The sequence below is a fragment of the Coenobita brevimanus genome, chromosome 98 (genome assembly GCF_032717465.1).
Source record: "Coenobita brevimanus isolate Jiangsu-jjx chromosome 98, ASM3271746v2, whole genome shotgun sequence".
NCBI lineage: Eukaryota > Metazoa > Arthropoda > Malacostraca > Decapoda > Coenobitidae > Coenobita > Coenobita brevimanus.
This window is the reverse complement of record NC_137051.1, coordinates 26,493,701-26,513,251: the sequence shown is the minus strand read 5'-3', so window position 1 is coordinate 26,513,251 and position 19,551 is coordinate 26,493,701. Positions and strand designations below refer to the sequence as shown.

The following is a 19,551-nucleotide window of genomic DNA, read 5'->3' as shown; positions in this document are numbered from 1 at the left end:
TTCCTGGTTTACTGATGTTTGTACCTGCTGATTTTGTGGACGCTGTCCTCAAGCACCACATACTGTATTTGTACACTGGAATGAGCTCTCATCACACCACATGACATTCCCACTGTTCTGGTGTCCAAGGATGATATTTGTGGGCATATTCAAGATGGGCCTGTGCATTTTTTCTGACATCATGGCAACAGGCCCGTTCATCGCTGGAGATGATGGTAAATGATGTGGTGTGATACATTCCCAGGATATCAGAGTGGTTTCTTTGTAACTCTGCTGCTGTCATGCCAGAAGCCTTGAGTACTTCTTGCCTCAGAAGAGTATCTGTGACCCTAGAAGTCTTATGTGGTCAACCAGAACATGGACTTAATTGCAGGAATTGAACGACTGGCAGGCCACTTGAAGTTTTCATTCTACAGTATAGCACTTACAGTTTCTTTGACAGGAAACTTTTCTTCATGTCAAGTGAGGATTTTGACCCTTTTGTCTAATGACATGGTCTTCTTAGTCATCTGAACAAGGACTGGGAAAAACTAAGTGGTTCCACAGAAAACACTTTCAGAACCAGGTGGACAGGGATTGAAAAAATGCACATGCACCCTTCTGTAATGGGAGGTCCATGAGCAGTGAAGGTTTCTGGCAGGGAAAATGTGACACAGGATCTAGGAGACTTGCCAGGCACAGTCATACATCAGTTGGTAAATTGTTGAGGTAAGAAAATACAAAATACAATTCAAAATTTTGGCCCTGTCTCAGAGGGATGTGTTGAAAACTTTTTGCTGTGGGTTCCACTTCCTTTTTTTGAGGTACAGTCACTGTTCATAATGCGCAAATATTGTACCTGAAATGTCCCGCTTTATGAGAATTCCGTGTTATATATCCATATGTTAACATGTTATAGGGTGTCATGGTACCCAAGCCAGCCCCAAATTCACCTTTTGGGGCAGTTTTCAGGGATTTTTCCCAAGACATTTACCCACCCAGTAATGACTTTGTGACATACAAACCCTGGAGGATTCCTCACCTTGAATTGAAGAGGTTGTGGGCTTCCTGGGGAGAAGGGGAGTGGGTTCCGAGGCAGGGCAGGACTCCTACTGGTCCCCAGCACGGCCCTCTGGCCGCACTGGATCCGCAAGGTCCCCATTTGAGGAAGAAGGTCAATCCTGTATATCCACAATCCTTTGTTGCAACTCCTCAGCCTCCTGCACAAACCCTTCAGAATCACTGGAATCCACAGACATTGCATCTTCCTCTGGCATCTGTCGAGGACGAAAGTACCGTGTGAGTAAACTCTGGTGGTGGTGTTGTATTTTCTCATGCCTGAGATCTTTATATGGCCTCGTTGCATTCAACACAGCCCGTAGCATATTAGCCATACAACCCTCATCCATGTCATAAGCCATGATGGCTTCCTTAAGTGTCTCTGCACCAGCCAAGATGTTATTAATGCGACCCATGGTCATAAATGTGCTGTGGTTCGGGCCTCAGCATGATCCCCCCTGTGCTCCTCTGCCTCCCGGTGTTTCCTGTCAAGCTCTTCAATGTGTTCCATGGTGTCCTCTTGCATCGTGTTTTCCTCCACAGCCTCAGCCAATTCCTTCTCTTCCACCACCCCACAGCCTGGCACGGCTCTGCAAGCTTAAACCACTTCCTGCTGCACAACTCATAGTGACTGTACCTCACAGCTTCTAGCGGCACACAACCCAGGTGCCAGCTTGCACCAGGCGTGATTTATATTTGCCACAGACATCCAATCCCACACGTTAAGAATGTTCATCATGACATTCCTTATATTGTACTTTTTCCAGAATGCAGTCACAGTTAAAAGGCGATGCTGTGAAGGGTCAGGGTGAGGCACATGGAAAGGACCTGGCACTGGTTCAGCTAGGTCAGGCTGAGGCACAAGGCAGGGACCTGGCACTGGTTCAGCTGGGTCATCCAAAACCTCCTCATCAGATGCCTCCAAATCATCATCCCCATGAAGCACTTCCTCCTGGAGGCGATGTTCCTCCTCACAATTGTCTGTGGCTTCCCTCAGATACCCAGACAAAATAATTTCATAATGGCATTTAAAACACGCTATCACTTCCTGGACTAACGGTTGCAGGAGGGAAGTAGTATTAGCTGGCAGAAACACTACCTTTACACTTTCATGCAAACCCTCGAGGTAGGCTGGGTGCCCTGGTGCGTTGTCTAGCACCAACAGAATTTTAAAGGGAATGCCTAACTCCAAACACCTCTTTGCATCAGTAATAAAATATTTCCTGAACCACATGTTCAATATATCCCTTGTCATCCACCCTATTTTTGACTTCTCCCAGTACATGCCTGAGCCATCCATGTTTTTTAACTGCTTAAAGCACCTTGGTTTTTTCACTTTACTGACAGTTAATGGCCTCATTTTGTGGCCTGCAACATTGCAAGGCAAAAGTAGAGTGATGCCTACCTTATCCACTTTCCTATCCCTGCCTTGCCTGTGCTGTTTTGTGATATATGTAGCCCTTGGCATTCTCCTGTAGTGCAGACCTGTCTCATCTATATTATAGATTTGCTTAGGAGTGTAGCCTCCATCCTGATTTTTCCCTTCAGGACATTGACGAACGTCACTGCTGCCCTGGCATCTGCTGACGCTCGTTCTCCTGCCACCTACGCTCATTTCAAATCCTTCCTCTTCCTGAACTTGGCAAACCAACCACTTGACGCCTTAACTCCTAAAATACTCAGCTCATCGATTGAGCTTTTTGCACAATTTCTTGAAAGGACAAGCAACACTGATCATCCAACATCCACAAAAAACTGGCAGCAGCTGGCTCCACCCCAGCTGTGACATAGATGGCTTTTAACCAATCAGAACTAAATGTTGGACACACCAGAGGGGGGACCCAGGCCTATACCCAGGCAGTGGGGGGCGTACCCCCCACCTCCCTCTCGCCACGTCCCTCTACCCCACTACCTTGTTACTACCCTACTTCCCACCATTGTTACCACCACCGCCACCACCCCTCCCACCCCGTCCTCATGCATTCCCCCCCCCCTCCCATGTGGATCCCACCCATGTCCCTTCCCAGTCATCTGGGGGGAGGGTATTTCCCCCCTACCCTCCCTCCATGTCCCTGTACTCCACTGGAGCCCTTCCGTTGTGTCTTGTGGTGGTCTCCTTCCATCCCGCCATCACCATACACCCCCCTGGCCTTACCACCTCCCACCACCTCCTAGCACACAGTTTCTTTACCTCCCCGGCCTCGAATATTTTGCGTATTTTTTATGCTTTATGGCACGTGTTTTTGAATCATTACCTGTAATTTATTTGTGTCTTTGCATACAGATATGCACACCACAATTATTTTTGCTGTCTTTATTCGAAACCCACTCAAAAAAGAAATTTTATTTCATACCAACTCATGGAAGCATGTTGGAGCCTTCAAAAATGAAACGAAATGAAACGAAAACTAGCTAGATTTGACAGCTTGGAGGGGACGGGTGGGGGAAGGGGAGGTTAGGCGAGGGGAGGAGAGAGGAGGGTAGGGAGGGGACTGGAGGTATGGGGAGGGGAGAGTAATTTTTACTATTTATCATATTTTTATTGGGGGGTTCATGACCATTTTCCCTAGCTAGATTTGACAGCTCGCCAGGGAGGGGAGGAGGCTGGGGAAGGGTGGAGGGGAGGTTAGGAGAGGGAAGGGAAGGGGAGGGGAGGGAGGGGATTGGAAGTATGGGGAGAGGAGAGGAGGGGAGGATAATTTTTACTGTTTATCATATTTGGGGGGGTTGTCACCATTTTATTTTTTTCTCAGCACATTACAATGGTTTATAACATCTGTACACACACAAAAAAAATTTATTTTGGTGATTTTTGTACGTATTTTTGCAAAGAAAACAGGTGTGAGCGGCATATTTTCTTTCTCGATGGGGCAGTGATGGGTAACTATTATCAACTTTGACAGGCCATAGCTCGGTAACTATTGGGTCTAGGAGGGTGGGGTTTGCGTTTTCAGGTGTGTAAATTCAAGCTTTTTAAATTAGGCATAAAACTTTTAACCTTTGAGAAAGTAAAAAAATAGGCCTGTTTTTGCATCCTGGGGGGTAGTAAAGGCTGGAGAATTTCGTACCCTAGGGGTTAAATCTGCCTGGGGGTTGAAACAGCTTACAACAAGCAACAGCATACAGGCGGTGTGCTGTCCTTCATATATTTATGGAGTCGATTGGAACTCCTTCCCTCTCCCTTCTGTTGCAGTACATGACCAGGAACCATTCCATCATAACAAGTGCTGGGTCAGACACTCGAAATCTTTTGTCCCGGGCAGATCCCCTGTAGGCCTGCATGGACTTCAATATGGGGTCCTTCTTGCCCAGGATTGTACAAATAATTGACTCGTTGACCTGATACACTTTGGCAATGGCACAGTTACGTTCTTCTCTCTCCTTCCACTTTAATCACATCGAACTTCTGCTCCTGGGTTAAACTCTTCTGACGTCACGGTTGGGCAGCATGGTTGGGCTAGGTCAGGTGGCCAGAAAAAAGGCAAAACTAACACACAGCATCTGTGGAGGCAGAGGGCGGGGAGAGGGTTGACTGAAGTGGCCCAGGAATGCTCAGTAGACCTTGATGACACCTTGCGCGGACATGTGACATGCATATGTTATGGGCAGATGCAACGCGCACTGTGACTGTATTATGTGCCTGTGTTTTGACTGTTTTACTGTGTCTTGACCAGTTTTTTTGCGTAATAACTGAATATACCATAATTTTTGGCCTCAGGCCGGATAATCCCCATCGCAGTAGCATTGTATGGTTTTTCAAGAAATGGGCAATTTCTCCACTTGCGTAATACTTATCAAAATCACATTTTGACCATTTCTTGCCCCCCCCCCACCCACCCACAAAAAAAAAAAAAAAAATAAGGCATGTTATGACTAGTTTCACGTTCTGTGATCGTGCGTTGTGCAAGCAGTGACTATTATGAAGTAGGGTAATAACTATTTTTACATCACCCAGGCATTTTTATTAGTATGTGAAGGACAACACAGACAGTTGAAGAGAGGATGTAATTCTTTCTGTCATCAGTTTTTATGCCCTACAGTTCACCCATCCCCCAAGAAAAACCGTATGTCATATGTATGTTTAAGACAACTCTTAGTGGTGCACAGACATTGCTTCCTCCAAATAGTCTCTCTCTCTCTCTCTCTCTCTCTCTCTCTCTCTCTCTCTCTCTCTCTCTCTCTCTCTCTCTCTCTCTCTCTCTCTCTCTCTCTCTCTCAAATTCAGTTACTATTGTCCAGGGAACAATTTACTGTGCTGGATGGTAACCATGGAACCAGATGATGCCTGGTGTTTTAGTAGGTTAAGACCCTCAGACCTATTGGAACTTATGTGAGTTCAGTCTTAGGGGTAGTTAGATGTTTTGCTCACATAATGCCATGGCCAAGCGAGGCTGGTCACCTTTGCCTTTAAGGTCTGGATAGAGTAGCCTAGCCCTGGTTCCCTATACTTCTTTATGTGGGACAAAATGGGATTGATGATGATGATGATTTTCATCACCATCATCATCCAGACCACCTTTCCCACCTTAGGACAGGATGAGGAGTAGCAATGTCCAGACACCCCAAATTTGCTCAGTCCAATGGGCGGCCATGCTTCCATTCGCTCACCATTCAAGCCCCTGCAATCCTGGCTTTATCTGATACGCCAAAAACATTCACCACGTTCTGTAGCTTCACATAAATGTATCTAATAGAATCAATCCAGACTCTGTCATGTTAAAAAGGGGTGCCAGATCCCTGATCATGCGCTTCTCACAATATTCATTCGGCCAGCTTGATCTCTTGTCAGTCCCCTAGACTCACCGACTTCCAAACCTCTCTTCCTCACACACTCATCCACCATATCTCTCCACCTTCTCTTGGCCTACCCCACCTCCTCCCGCCTTCATATTCACTCAGGTATACATTTTTCACAACTCTATTGTTATCCATTCTCTCCACACGACCATTTCATCTCAGTACACTCTCTTCAATTCTGGTGTCCACAGACTTCCTCACTCCACATCTTTCACAAATCACATTATTTCATATCCTATCCACTCTCTGTATTCCAAATACATTCCTCAGGAGTCCTCACCGCTGCTCTCACTCTTGAATTTTTATTTTCGTGCCACACCATAGTCTCGCATCCATATGTTAACCCACCGTGTGCGGGCAAACTTTGAACCCTCATGGAACTGTGGTGCCAGCCAATTTTTGACCCCCCCCCCCTTTTAAGGTTAGAAATGACGAGAAAACATGGAGAACAACCATAAAAGTACTCACAGAAGCCATTTAGGTCGATTTTGAGGTTGATTCTCCCTGATCACATGGTTGAAAACTTTGGAGTAATGCCCGTAGACTTCACTGCCCACTGCCACCCCAGAGCAAGAGGAGGGAAAAGTTCTGCATTATCTTCATTGGTAACTATGCTATTCGAGCCTAGGACACTCTTGTTGGGTATATAGATGATACAGAAAGTGTCCCAAGCATAGTTATTTATGTTGGTGCAATATGACAAGCGAGTGAGTTAGTTGGATTGTACATATAATGTTTGTAATAGTTCTTATTCTGTGTTTCTGCGGTAGAAAGTCTGTGCCTACACGTATTGTACTGCACATTATATATGTTTTCCTCATGACTTATAATTCTTTTCATAGTCTACGCACTCTTGGTGTATTTTCTCACACTCAGCACACTGCCATTCTCTCTTCTCGCATGGCAAGATAATCGTGCCATGTCATTTCACTTAGTAATTTTCTTGCACACTCAACGCACTACCGTTCTCTTCTCTCTCATGATATTCGCGCCATGTCCTTCCACTTAGTGTATTTTCTTGTGCACACACACACACACACTCACACACACACACACACACACACACACACACATACATGTAACTTATTTTACTTCACTTAGTTATAATATCATTAACACTAGTTTCTTATCATATTACACATACTTATGAGATAATTATCATTACATGTTATTTACAGTTACAATCCTCCCATAACATTCGAGGTTAATTCATGGTTTTGAATATCCGCGGATGGCTACAGAAAAAAAAAGTTGTCTCATTGAACTCTGCTGACACTGTAACATTATCTCAGGCACAGTTTTTGGATGTTTTAGTACAGTAATGGCATTATCCAGTGAATGAAATATACTGTAACACCCTTCCTTTTGGAGGGAGCTCGGATGAGCACAGTTGTCCGAAGAGGCCATGCAGGAATACACTATTCATTATTTTCAACTTTAGTGTTCTTGTATTAAATAAAGTAGTTGTTTAGTGTTCTTGTATTAAATAAAGTGGTTGTAAACATAGGGTTTTTCTTTAGTTATATAAGGAAATGGAGGGTCCAGGGGTGTTTTTAAGGGGGGGCAGCAGATATCAGCAGATTTTTAACATTCACGGGTGTTTCTGTTATCTAACCCCCACGAATGTTAAGGGATGACTGTATATACATTTCACTTGCGTCTTTTATCGCACACACCACGTAGTTTAGAAGTGGAATGGGGTGTTGTATTCTTTGAAGCAGGGTGTGAGGCACAGCCCCACATCACACTCCACACACTGGTAACACGTGTTGTATCACTGTTTCCTGGGCCGTACTGTGCTGTGTTGGCACAAGTGACACCTGTGTTGGGGATTCCCCTTCGCAATTGGCGCTGTCACTACCTCTGGGAAATGACATTTGATGAGGCGAAGAGGATTTTCCCCCAGTTGAATGTTTTCTAGGGGCATGATCACGGTCATGGGTGCCAAGCAGCTCCTTTGTGAAGTCCTCGAAGGTGTCGCTGGATCCTGTGGTGTGGGCATGGAGGAGGTTAGCATTCAAAACTGTTACATCCACCAGGTGAAAGAATAGTTTCTTGTACCACATCATCGTGGGCCTTGCACTCTCGATGCTTGATATCATTGCATCCGACTGATCTACCTAACGCATATTGATATTGTAATCAATTAAAGCCTCAGGCTTCCAAATGTGCACACGTTTTTCACTGCGGTAATCGATGGTCTTTGTGATATGCATCAGGGGGCGATGAACCTTCAAAAAGAGGTTTACCTTGCTGTTGTGGTGCCAGGTAGTGGTGAGAATACTTTTAGCCTGAAAAAACACTACCTCCTTCCTTTCCAGTTTCCTGCCCACCTGTACCATGTGCCGTCTGGTTTTCTTCACTGTACCGTAGATGCCAGTCTCTTGCTGCTGCAAATACCAAGCGAGAAGTGGGCTAGTGTACCAGTTGTCCAGGCTCAGGACATGCCCTTGATGGAAGTACAGTATGGCTGCATCATTGTTTTCACAACTGCACCAGACACCCCGATTGTCCTATCCTCTGTAATTTCTGTCTGTGCACTGGTGTACAGGACAATGTCCTGCACATACCTGGTCCTGCAGTCACACATGATGGAAATTTTGAACCCAAATTGGTGTCTTTTGCTAGGGATATATTGCCTGAAGGCAATGTTCCCCTTCCATAACACGGGATTCTCGTCTATGACCAAGTCTCTGTAAGGAGAGAAAGAGGATGAGAATTGTGCCCTCAGGTGATCAAACATTAGGCGAATTTGGCATTTCCTGTCGGTGTTGCCTACGTTGCTGGGGTCCTCATTATAAAAATGGAGCTGGCTGAGAATGTACTTGCATCTGTTTCTCCCCATAACTCTTTCAAAGAAGAGTGTTGACATAAGGGGGTCCACAGTCAGTATGAAGGTAACTGATTCTTTTTTATCAGTCCCATCAGTAGAACTAATGCTAAGAACAGGTGCAACTGGTTGACAGATATGTTGACATCAAACACCCGGCTATGGGGTGTTTGTGGGGCTGTGCCATCGCATAATAATGCATACATGCTAGAAAGTATGGGGATGCTGAGAACCAACTCTCTAGTGAAGAAGTTTTTAAATAAATCAGTCCATCTAGAGGACTGGTTTAACTTGGGAACGGTACAGCTTGCAGTGTCCTCACAAGTAAATGGTTGGTGAATGGGAACAAAATTGCTCCCATCCACCCACTTCCACAACACTTCATCCTTTGCTTCACCATCTCCACCATCACCATTATCACCATCACTGTCCCCGTCATCAGGATGGGGAAGAAAACCGGAGGTCACGTGGAGAATATTTCCCTCCTCCTCACCTTCCTACCAACTAACACCTTTTTTCCTCCTACCTTTCCCTCTTCCTTTCCCCTTCCCCTTTCCTTTCATCCCCGCACTACCAATAAGGGAGGAGGAAGCACTAAAATCTATCTATGTATCTATCTACTGCCTGATGCCACAATCCCACAAGGGGTGGCCATTTGACTCTGAAATAGTTGTTTTACGGGGAGGGGCACTAACCTTCCACCAACCCACTTGTTGACACGTAGGAAGCATGTATGGTTTGGTTATATGGTTACCACCCAGCGTTGTAAATGGTTTCTTGACTTACAGGAAACCATTAGGTTTGTCACTCAATGTAAAGCCACCTGTAAAGGAAAGAAAAGCAATAAGAAGTGACAGGAAAGATGGAAGAAATAGGAAGAGAGGAGGGCAGGCACAGAAAAAGAATGATAAAGGCTAAGGAAGGAGTAGGCAGCACTACATCAAGTGAGTGGATGATGGTCGCCACCACCTACTAAAATGAAGTGGAGAATTTCCTTGGGGAAGGTCATGCCTTTTTCCCTCCTACCTTTCCCTTTTCCTTTCCCCTTCCCCTTTCCCTTCATTCTCACACTACCAGTAAGGGAGGAGGAAGCACTAAAATGAGGTGGGGAATTTCCATGGGTAAGGTCACGTGTGCTGGAGGTGCTGGGCTGAGGTGACTCAGGCCTTTGTAAGGTCAGTGGTAGCGCACTCCTCTGTGCACCACATGAGTAAAACAATGCACTACTCACCTTATATTTTTTAGTTTGTAAATCCTCCCTGGCCCTCAGCCATTTATGGAGGGATCCTACCCACTTTGGCAGAGTGTATTTAGCACCAGGATCCTCCTGATACTCATCCTCTCTGGAGGAATCATCATATGATTGAGGGCGGGGGGAGGTCTGCCTGGGAGGATAACATAGTCTTATTAATATATTTCGCTTCCTGGGGGATGGTACTTCATCTTCACTGCTTGATTCAGAGTCTGGCTGAATGTAATCCCTGTCATCCGCATTGTTATCAAATGGTGTATCACTTTCCCCATCATAGGGCAACTCAAGGAGGGAGTCCATCTTGTGCTGGGCTAGGCTGCAATGCACCATGATTCTAACTCACTCACTGTCAAAATCAGACTGACCTGGCATGCTTCCACATGGGCCCAGGTGTGTGGTGGTGATTCATACCTGGTGGGTGAGGCCTAGAGAGGCGTGGGAATGTCCTCGTCAATTTTTTGGCACGTAATTTGAATTTTTGAATTTTGGCAAATACAGTTTATCAAATCACAGACGTACATATACTTCGTTGACATTGCGCATATAGGAGCCGACGTACATATACGTTGTTGGCACGGGGTGGGTTAAAGTTGGTACTAACATTCCTTCATGTAAGCCTCGAGCAGCTGCAACACTCAAGCCTTTGTTTCTTAACAAGGCCTTTATTGTACCAGCTGCTTTCCTTCCTTATGTCGTTCTACATTCCACATCTTTTGGACATTTTCCTCTCTTTTCTATCACTGTACCCAAGTATTTGAACTCTCACCAATTCCAGTCGCTCTCCATTCACTGTAACATCACTGGGAGTCACCCTCTCTCTCAATAACCATCACTTTTCTCTTTTCTTCATTTACTCTCTAGGCACGATGCTCACAGACATCAGCAAAACTCTGCACTAGTCTGCCAAATTTTTGTCTGGGATTTGCAAGTAATACTGTGTCATCAGCATACAACATATTTGAGATATTCCATCCATCCATCACCATTCTTTACCAGTGCCACCTCCCTTTCCATTACTCGTGTTTTTACTTCTCTCATCACCCCATTCATATATATATTGAACAACCATGGGGACATCACACAACTTTGTCACACACCCACACTGATCATGAACCCATTCACTTAGATGCCCATTAACCCTTACACATGCTTCACTACCGTCATCAAAACTCTTGACAACATCTAGCAGCTTACCATCCACACCATACATGCACAGAACTTTCCACATTCCTTCTCTGTCTGCTTTGTCGTATGCTTTTTCCGGATCCATGAATGCCATAAACACGTTGTAGTCCTTCTCACAAGCTGTCTCCACGATCTGTCTCACTGCAGATATTTGATCCACACATCCTCTGCCACTCCTAAAGCGACCCTGTTCATAACTCGCTAGGACTTCTGATACCTGTCTTACTTTCTCCATAATAATTCTTCCATATACCTTCCCTACCACACGCAATAAACTTCTGTCACGATAATTCTTGCACCACTTTGCTCACCTTTGTTTTTGTAAGAGTGTACAGTCACAATCTTTTTCCACTCTGCTGGCACAGTTTCACTCATCTATGCCATCTTATCCCTCCTTACCTCTCTCCAACAAGCAACTCATTCTGCTTTCTCCACTGCACTTAATCATCTCTACATAACGGTATACCTCATCAACCCCAGCTACTTTCTTATTTGTTCTTCACCTGTGCGAGGGTCACATTTCCTATTACTGCATTCCTTCTCTTCTTACTTCAAAACCAATCATGTTTACAATGGCTCTGCTCTCTCTGTTCCCATTCATCAGGCTTTCAAAATATTCTTTCCATCTGGTCCTAACTTCATCCCTGTGGGTAGATAATCTACCACCTATATCTTTCACACCTTCACATTTCTTTCCACTTTCACTTCCTCATATGTGCACCTCTTTCCAGAATAACTTCCTATTTTAAGAGTAGTTTGCATTAATTTTTCTTCCTAGATCATCATTTACCTCCTTTTTCTTCTTCACTAGTCTCCTTATGTGTTTCTTGCTCAATATATTCAGTTCTTATTTCAATTGAACCCTTGTCCAGTAACTACTCTGGCCACTACTTCCTCTTTTCCTCCACCGCTCTCGTAACCCATGGATTGCGAGCCACAGCTCAGGCTGGGTAGTGTCGCGTTGCGAGCCACAGCTCAGGCCATGCTGGCCGTGCATCACTGCTAACTACTCCACCCTTAACCCCTAAACCGTAGGGTTGTTTTGCCTTGACTTGCGTGTCCTGCGGGTATATTCACGCTCCGACAGACTCTCTAAAAATATTTGCCAAAAATCAGTTATTACAGTAGTCCTAGAATATTAAACTTGCATATGCATATGGCACATACCTTCAGCTTTCTTCTGAGATGTTTGTTGAGCCTTCGTCGAGTAACGTAGGACTTGTGGAGACCTCTGAAGTTGGGTAACGAAGTCTCCACTTTACACTTCCCATCAACCGTAATATGATTACCACAGCCTGATATTATCACTAGAAACACTATTCTATGATTTTCAAATTGTTTGGAATCCATACTCAAAAAAAAAAAAAAAAAACTGTGAGAGCAATGAAAATTACGAGCGCGTATGACCTTCCCATTTGCGCTCGTTTGCCGCTGGTGTTCTGTCATTTATTATTCATAAAAACACTCACACTTTATATTTCTGTTACTATATAACACTTATATATATCTGCAGTCTTTATCCATAAGTTTCCTTTAGTAATAGTAGTTTATTGTCACTGTAGGCATTCAATTTCTCTTTCAGTAAAATACGTAGCATTCACTTTCTCGTCCTGTATACTAGCGTTGAGAGCGAATCTGTCACTTTCACTTCCACTTTCATAACTCATAGTATTCATACATGCTAGAGTGAAACTTTCACTTTCATTACTCCTAGTATATATACTCGTTTTCTTATATTACTACTTATTTACATTCTCTATTTTATATACATTATTTACATTTCTATTTTATTTACACTGTGTTATGCACTGTCACTTGCAGTAACTTCTAAAACTATTTTCCACTGTTCACTTATGTTTACATTCATTGCTTTCACTTGCTGTTTACACATTATTTACATTTCCTCTTGCACTGTTTTAAATCACCAGAAAGATCGTAGTCACTGTCCATCATTTTCATTGATAAATTAGCCAGTTCACGTTCCACAGCAGTCACTTAGCCCTTTACCCCTTTCCACACGAGGTATAGTAGGGGTAGAGGTCACATGGCCCTTTGCATGGGGCAAAAAAGGGGCGGAATTGGACAGGCCGAATCCGACGTGGTTTCACCTTGAAAGACGAGAGTAAACTGAATACTGTGGTCGCCTAGGGGGAGTGCAATGCTGCCAATGTCAGCATGGTGACAGCTGCTGATATATATGCTATGAAATGATTGGCAGGAAATCTAGACAATACATAATAAATTAGGTAGTTCCAGGTGAATGTAAATATCACTTAGTCTTCTTCCTTTCTTATATATATTTTTATTACGAGAATAGATTATACGGCATATTTCAAGGGGAAATAAACAGCGAAAATTAGCGAACGAGTGCACATGAGGTGTTGTCAGGTGATAATTAGCCAATTCCAGGTGTATGGCACTATCACTTACCTTATTTCTTTTTTGTATATATTATTTGATATAAGAATAGGGCATAGGGCTTATTTCAATGGATGAAATTAGTGGAAAATTCCGGGGAAGATTACTTAGTGCAGCACGGCCAGGCAGGCGAGAGGAGAGGGTAATGGAGGGGAGGTAGGGAGGGGAGTCAAGAATGGGGAGAAATGGCTAAATTGTCAACAGTGGATGGGGTACAGATGAGATAAGGAGTGCTGACTAGTGTTGGACATTTGCAGTACTGATAGATGATACAAGCCACCACTTGAAAGCCTGGGCGAATTCAAAATAACACAGAATCACAAAAGTGACACCCCGCGGTATGATCCCTTGCTCCCAAGCATCACCTAAGTGACGCCCTGCGGTTAAGCAAACTTATGCATGGCTCTATGCAAAGAGAGAGAGAGATTTTTTTTCATTTCACCAGATGACGTCCTGGATGTTTATCTTCAGGTTTATAATAAACAAACAATTTTTTTTTGTTTTTTCATTTTTTCATTACTTCCCTACGTGAACTTACGCATGGCCCTACGCAAAGACGGAGAGAGAGATATTTTTTTTTTTTTTTCACCCGATGATGCCATGGATGTTTATCTTCAAGTTTATAATTAAAAAAAAAAAAAAAAAAAAAAATCATTTTTTGCACAGCATGGGGTGGGAAAAAAAATGTAATTGCCTAATCCACGGGTTAACCACTTCATCCTACCATGTTGTACCTTACTTCTTTGTTGTTACTCTTGCCACACCACACACTGTTTTAGCATTTCTAACTAAGCAATCCCTATATACATTGCACAGGCTGTCCAGAGTTATTTCATTCCAGTTCACTGATTCTAACATCTTTTGTCCTGTATTCATTGCTATTTCTTTGATCCTCAGCTTCTTGACTTTCAGTCTTTCTTCCTGACTGCTCCTCTCTCTCCTGGTCCACCTCTTTCCTCTCAGCTTGATCTTGCATACCACAATCATATGACCTGGCAGACCTCCACGTGGTCCTCTCATGACCCTCGTATCAGCAGCTATTCCCAGGATTGACCTCTCTATGAGCACGTAATCAATCAGGCTGCTTTCAACATGATCCCCATTCCCTCTTTACCATGTATGTTTATGTGCATCTTTGTGTTTGAAATACGAGTTACAAAGGCACAACCTCCTTTCTAGACACAAACCTTCAGTTGCTTCCCATTATCATTTTCATCCTGGTGCTCCATTACAACCCACTGTATTAACCTCAAGACCAGTGTCTATTTTTCCATTCACCTATTACAATCACTTTAAAGCTCCTGGGCACATCTCCCACTGCTTCATCCAGCTCATCCCAAAACCTGTCTTTCTCTTACTCCTGTCCTTACACAGTGCATACACCAATCACTGCCACTTTCACATTCTCAAACTTCATCCAGCTCATCCCAAAACCTGTCTTTCTCTCTCTCTCACTCCTGTCCTCACACGGTGCATATGCCAATCACTGCCACTTTCTCCTTCTCAAACTTAAACTTGACACAGATATACCTCGAGTTGACACATTTGTAATATCTCATTCAACTCTGCCACACCTCATTCATCAACAAAACAACTCCTTCCTTGCATCTTCCTCACCCATTCTTGCCTGATCTTACACATTTCACACCCTCCCACTCCCCCACTTCACACTCTTTCATCTTTGTTTCACACAATGATGATGATACTTTGTATATTAAATAGCCTGTTATAGTAATTTTTTAACATTCTTTTCAGATATTGGGTCTTGGATGAACATGGTGGAACTCAATCTTGGCACAAATCAACTGACGAAAGTCCCTGAAGATATATCCTGCTTACAGAATTTGGAGGTTCTGATATTATCCAATAATCTTCTCAAGGTGAGCGCGGATTATAGGACCTTTATTTACTAACTGTAACCTTTACTCTTTAGTCTGCATATTACCAAGAGCCACTCTGTGTTATTCTCCTTGGTGCTTGCTTTAGGGAGATAAAAATATGTGAACCATATATTTTCATGTGCATACTCCATCAAGAGGCCCACAATGATGAGGCAATAGATGACTGAGAGCATGGTTATTTTGATCTCTCTAGAAACATGAATCATAGAAGTGAGAAAGCCTCTTGTACAACCTTCCATATTTGACATGACTAATTCAGTACTCCTTGCAGTACAGATATGCAATGGAAGAGAATTCCGGCTTTCACTCTTCCTCTCTCCCTTGTGTACAGGGAACATATCAGTAGTGTCTTGTCCCCTGTACCTGTAAAAGGTTTCATTCTTCCAGTCGTCTTTTCATCCATCCATCCGTACATACATTATGCAGTCTTGCACTGCCTTTAAATTAGTAGAGTAGTTGTCCAGAGGTAGGCTGCTTAATCCAGATATAAAAAACAAGGCTGACCAGTCACTTATCCCTAATTGGCATGTGAGTAATTTTGTAAAAAATGTTTAGACTTAGTAGCTCAGTCCGAGGCCCATGTACTCTTGGTAAGGTAATTATGGATTAGATGATAGATAGATAGGGGTAAAATCCATCCTTTTGGTTGTAATGTTTATGGGCCACATTTATTTGGAGGGAGGTAGCCCACTAGACAACTGTACTTTCATTAATTGGTATATGGTTACTGCTCAACATAATAAATGCACACTTACATTAAGTTCACCTAAAGGTAACGCTGCATTGTGGACATCTGTTATCTGACTGTATTAGTTCACGATGGGGTCAGATAGGAAAATGTCTGTGTGTGCATTTACCTAGTTGTGATATACAGGAAGTGAGCTACACTTGTGGGGTCCCGTCTCTGTTTCTCAATAAGTCATACTTTGCTTTGAGCTTGTTTAAGTTTTTAGACTGGATAATCTCTTTGTCCAGGCTATTCCACAGGTCTGTGCATCTATATGGAAAACTATATTTTTTGGTATCCTTCAAGCAGCTTGGCATTTTCAGTTTCATTCTGTGTCCTTTTGTTATATAATCATATTCATCATGTCAGTGACTAACCTCACTCCTATATCTCCTGAGGCCTTCAGCATTTCGGCAGTCAACCCAGACACACCTTCTGCCTTCCCCACCTGCATCCTGCCTATTGCCTCACTCACAGTAGTAGTATCAATCAAAGGCCAAGGGCCAAACACTGGATCTGCTGGCCCCAAACCTTCCCTGTCCCAGTCAAACTCCTCATTCAACAACCAGCTACAATGCTTTCTCCATGCATCTTTAATATCCCCATTGTTCACTACCCTTCCTTCATCATTCTTCACACACTGCTCACGTATAATATCCCGATTATCCCTCTTCATCTGATTTGACACCTTAAATATCATATTTTTCCTTTCCCTGTGATTTAGGTTATTAAGTAAAAGTTTCTGTGACTCAGACTTTGCCCTGTATACCTCTCTTCCATCTCAATGCTTGGCAGCCAAGTGTTCCTTCTTGTTACCACCCTTCTTCCATTCCCGGAAAAGCCTTCTTTTCTCCTTAACTGCAGCTTCTACACCCTTATCCCACCACCAAGTTACTCTATGTCTTGATGGACCTCTTGTCCAACCACATATTGCATCAGTAACTCTCAAGAGGTTGTTCGTGAGGGCTCTGTACTGTTCATTAACGCCTCTGTCTGCGGCTCCCTGTTCAGCCACCACTCTCGTCATCTCACTGTAGAAGGCATCTCTTACTGCTTGGTTTTCCAGCTTCCATATTTTCCTCTTAGGTACATAAGTCCTCTTTTTCATCACTTGTTCTTTAAGCACCATGTCACAAATCAGTAGTTTGTGCTGTTGCACTCCTCGCTTCCTATAACTTTAGCATCCCTCACTAACCTCCTGTCAGCCCTCCTGACCAGAATATAATCAATCTGACAGCTATTTCCCCCAGACTCGTACGTAATCAACCTACTCTCTCTTTTCCTAAAATGTGTTGCACACAATCATGTTCATTGCCTCCCCAAACTAGAGTATCCTCTCCCCTTCCGCATTTCTTATACCATATGCACATCCCCCATGTACTTCTTCATAACCTCGAGCTGCTTCACCTACATGACCATTTAAGTCCCCTTCCAAAACCACTATCTCATCATCCCCCATACCACCTACTACACGTATTAAGTCATCCCGAAATCTATCCTTCTCTACCTCATCCAAGCCTGCCTGTGGGACATATGCCAATATAATTGCAGTCATCATTCCACCGAGCAAAATTTTCATTACCAGTATCCCATCACTTACTCTCATAACATTCATGACATATTCCACATAACATTCATAGCATATTCCACCCATTTCTCCGCAACCAACACATCCACACCCCTATATCTGTGTGTTCCCCCCTGCCAAAACAGTTTATCGTAGCAATCCGTCCTAACAGTCTTTCTGGCTGATCCACCCCTGTACCGAACTTCCTGCAAACATGCCACATCCACCCACCTCCTACTGAATACCTCAACGACTTCCCCTGTTCTTCCCCTCAAACTTCGTACATTCCATGAACCCACTCTCATCCCCCTGGGTGATTGAATGTCCTCAGGCTTGCTTTGAAGCTTACTCATGTATTTAGTCATAGTCATAGTAATAATAATAAAGAGGGGAGACAACAGGCCCCACCCACTGCACAGTCCCAGGTCCAGGCAATGAATCTGGGACCCCTACTGACAATCCCTCCCGGTGGTCATTCTGGCTGATACTTCTGTGTACTGAATTTCGTGTCTACAACCAGCTTGCTCCATTTTGGATGCCTTGTATATTTTACATTGTGTACAGTACTATCTATCTATCGCCAGATGCCTCAATCCCGTTTGGGGTGGCCACAAACAAATCACCTCCACGTCGCCCTGTCCCCTGCCATTTCACTGCCCTGCTCCCAACTCACACCCCCCTCTATCATATACCTCTCTACCCCATCCCACCATCTCATCCTCGGCCTCCCCCTCCCTCTTCTCCCCTCCACCTCACTCACATACACTCTCTTCATCAGTCTTTCACCCTCCATCCTCTCCATATGGCCAAACCACCTCAGTGTGTTCCTCATAACGCTTCCTATCACATCCACATCCACACCACAACACTCCTTTATATCCTCATTCGTCAGCTTGTCTCTCCATGTGACTCCACAGGCTTCTCTTAAATAACTCATTTCCACTTCTCTCACTCTTGACTTGTGTCCTTCCAACAACGTCCAAGCTTCACTTCCATACGTTAGAGTTGGTATCACAATACTGTCATGTAGTAACTTTTTCACTTCCATGCTCACTTCCCTGTTTCTTATCACTGCTTTCAAAGAACCAGCAACCTTTCTTCCCTGCTGTACCCTTTCAAACACTTCACCCTCCAAACCTCCATCCTTACTCATCACACTACCCAAGTACTTAAACGTACTCACATTTTCCAATTCCTCACCATCCAGCCTCGCTGTACATTCACTGACTTCACCTCTCTCAGAGACCATCACTTTACTCTTCCCTACATTCATCTTTAGATTCCGTTTCTTACACACTCTCTCAAACTCATTCACCAAGCCTTGCAGCTCCCCTTCATCTTCACTCAACAACACAGTATCATCTGCAAACAACAGTACAGGGAGTTTCCAAACACTATCCTCTCTCACCAGGGCCACTCCAACATCCACTACCCTACCTTGTACCTCTTTTATTACCCCATCCATGTACAGATTGTACATGTACAGTACTGTATTATATAATTGTAAAACAGATGAACCTGGAAAACAGTGCATATTGACCTTTGTGACCCTAATTTGAATTAAGACCTGGGGTTGAAACTCTCCAAATGCTTTGATTTGGTTTGGTCTTTACAGATTGCATTTGCTGTGGTTAGGATTGTTTTCGCTTAGTTTGGCATGTAATCAAAATGAAGGTGACCAAGAACCCTGTAATCAGGTTTTATGATCCTTCAACTAAAGTTGGTTTTCCTTTTGTTTGAATAAGAAAGAGCTGTGGGTAGTTCATTGCTGTTGACCATCATATAATTGATGGACACAAATAAGAGAACACGTCTTTGGAGACACCCTACTGTGGA

At 43.7% G+C, this 19,551-nt stretch overlaps 1 protein-coding gene across 1 annotated transcript in view; it reads left to right on the top strand.

The window, feature by feature from the left end:
• The window catches only part of LOC145414104 (uncharacterized), a 255,196-nt gene that overhangs the window by 162,322 nt on the left and 73,323 nt on the right, over positions 1-19,551 (top strand). Inside the window, exon 7 of the mRNA XM_080283663.1 lies at positions 15,276-15,400. Coding sequence (XP_080139789.1) covers positions 15,276-15,400 — 125 coding nt within the window. The remainder of the gene's footprint in view (positions 1-15,275; positions 15,401-19,551) is intronic.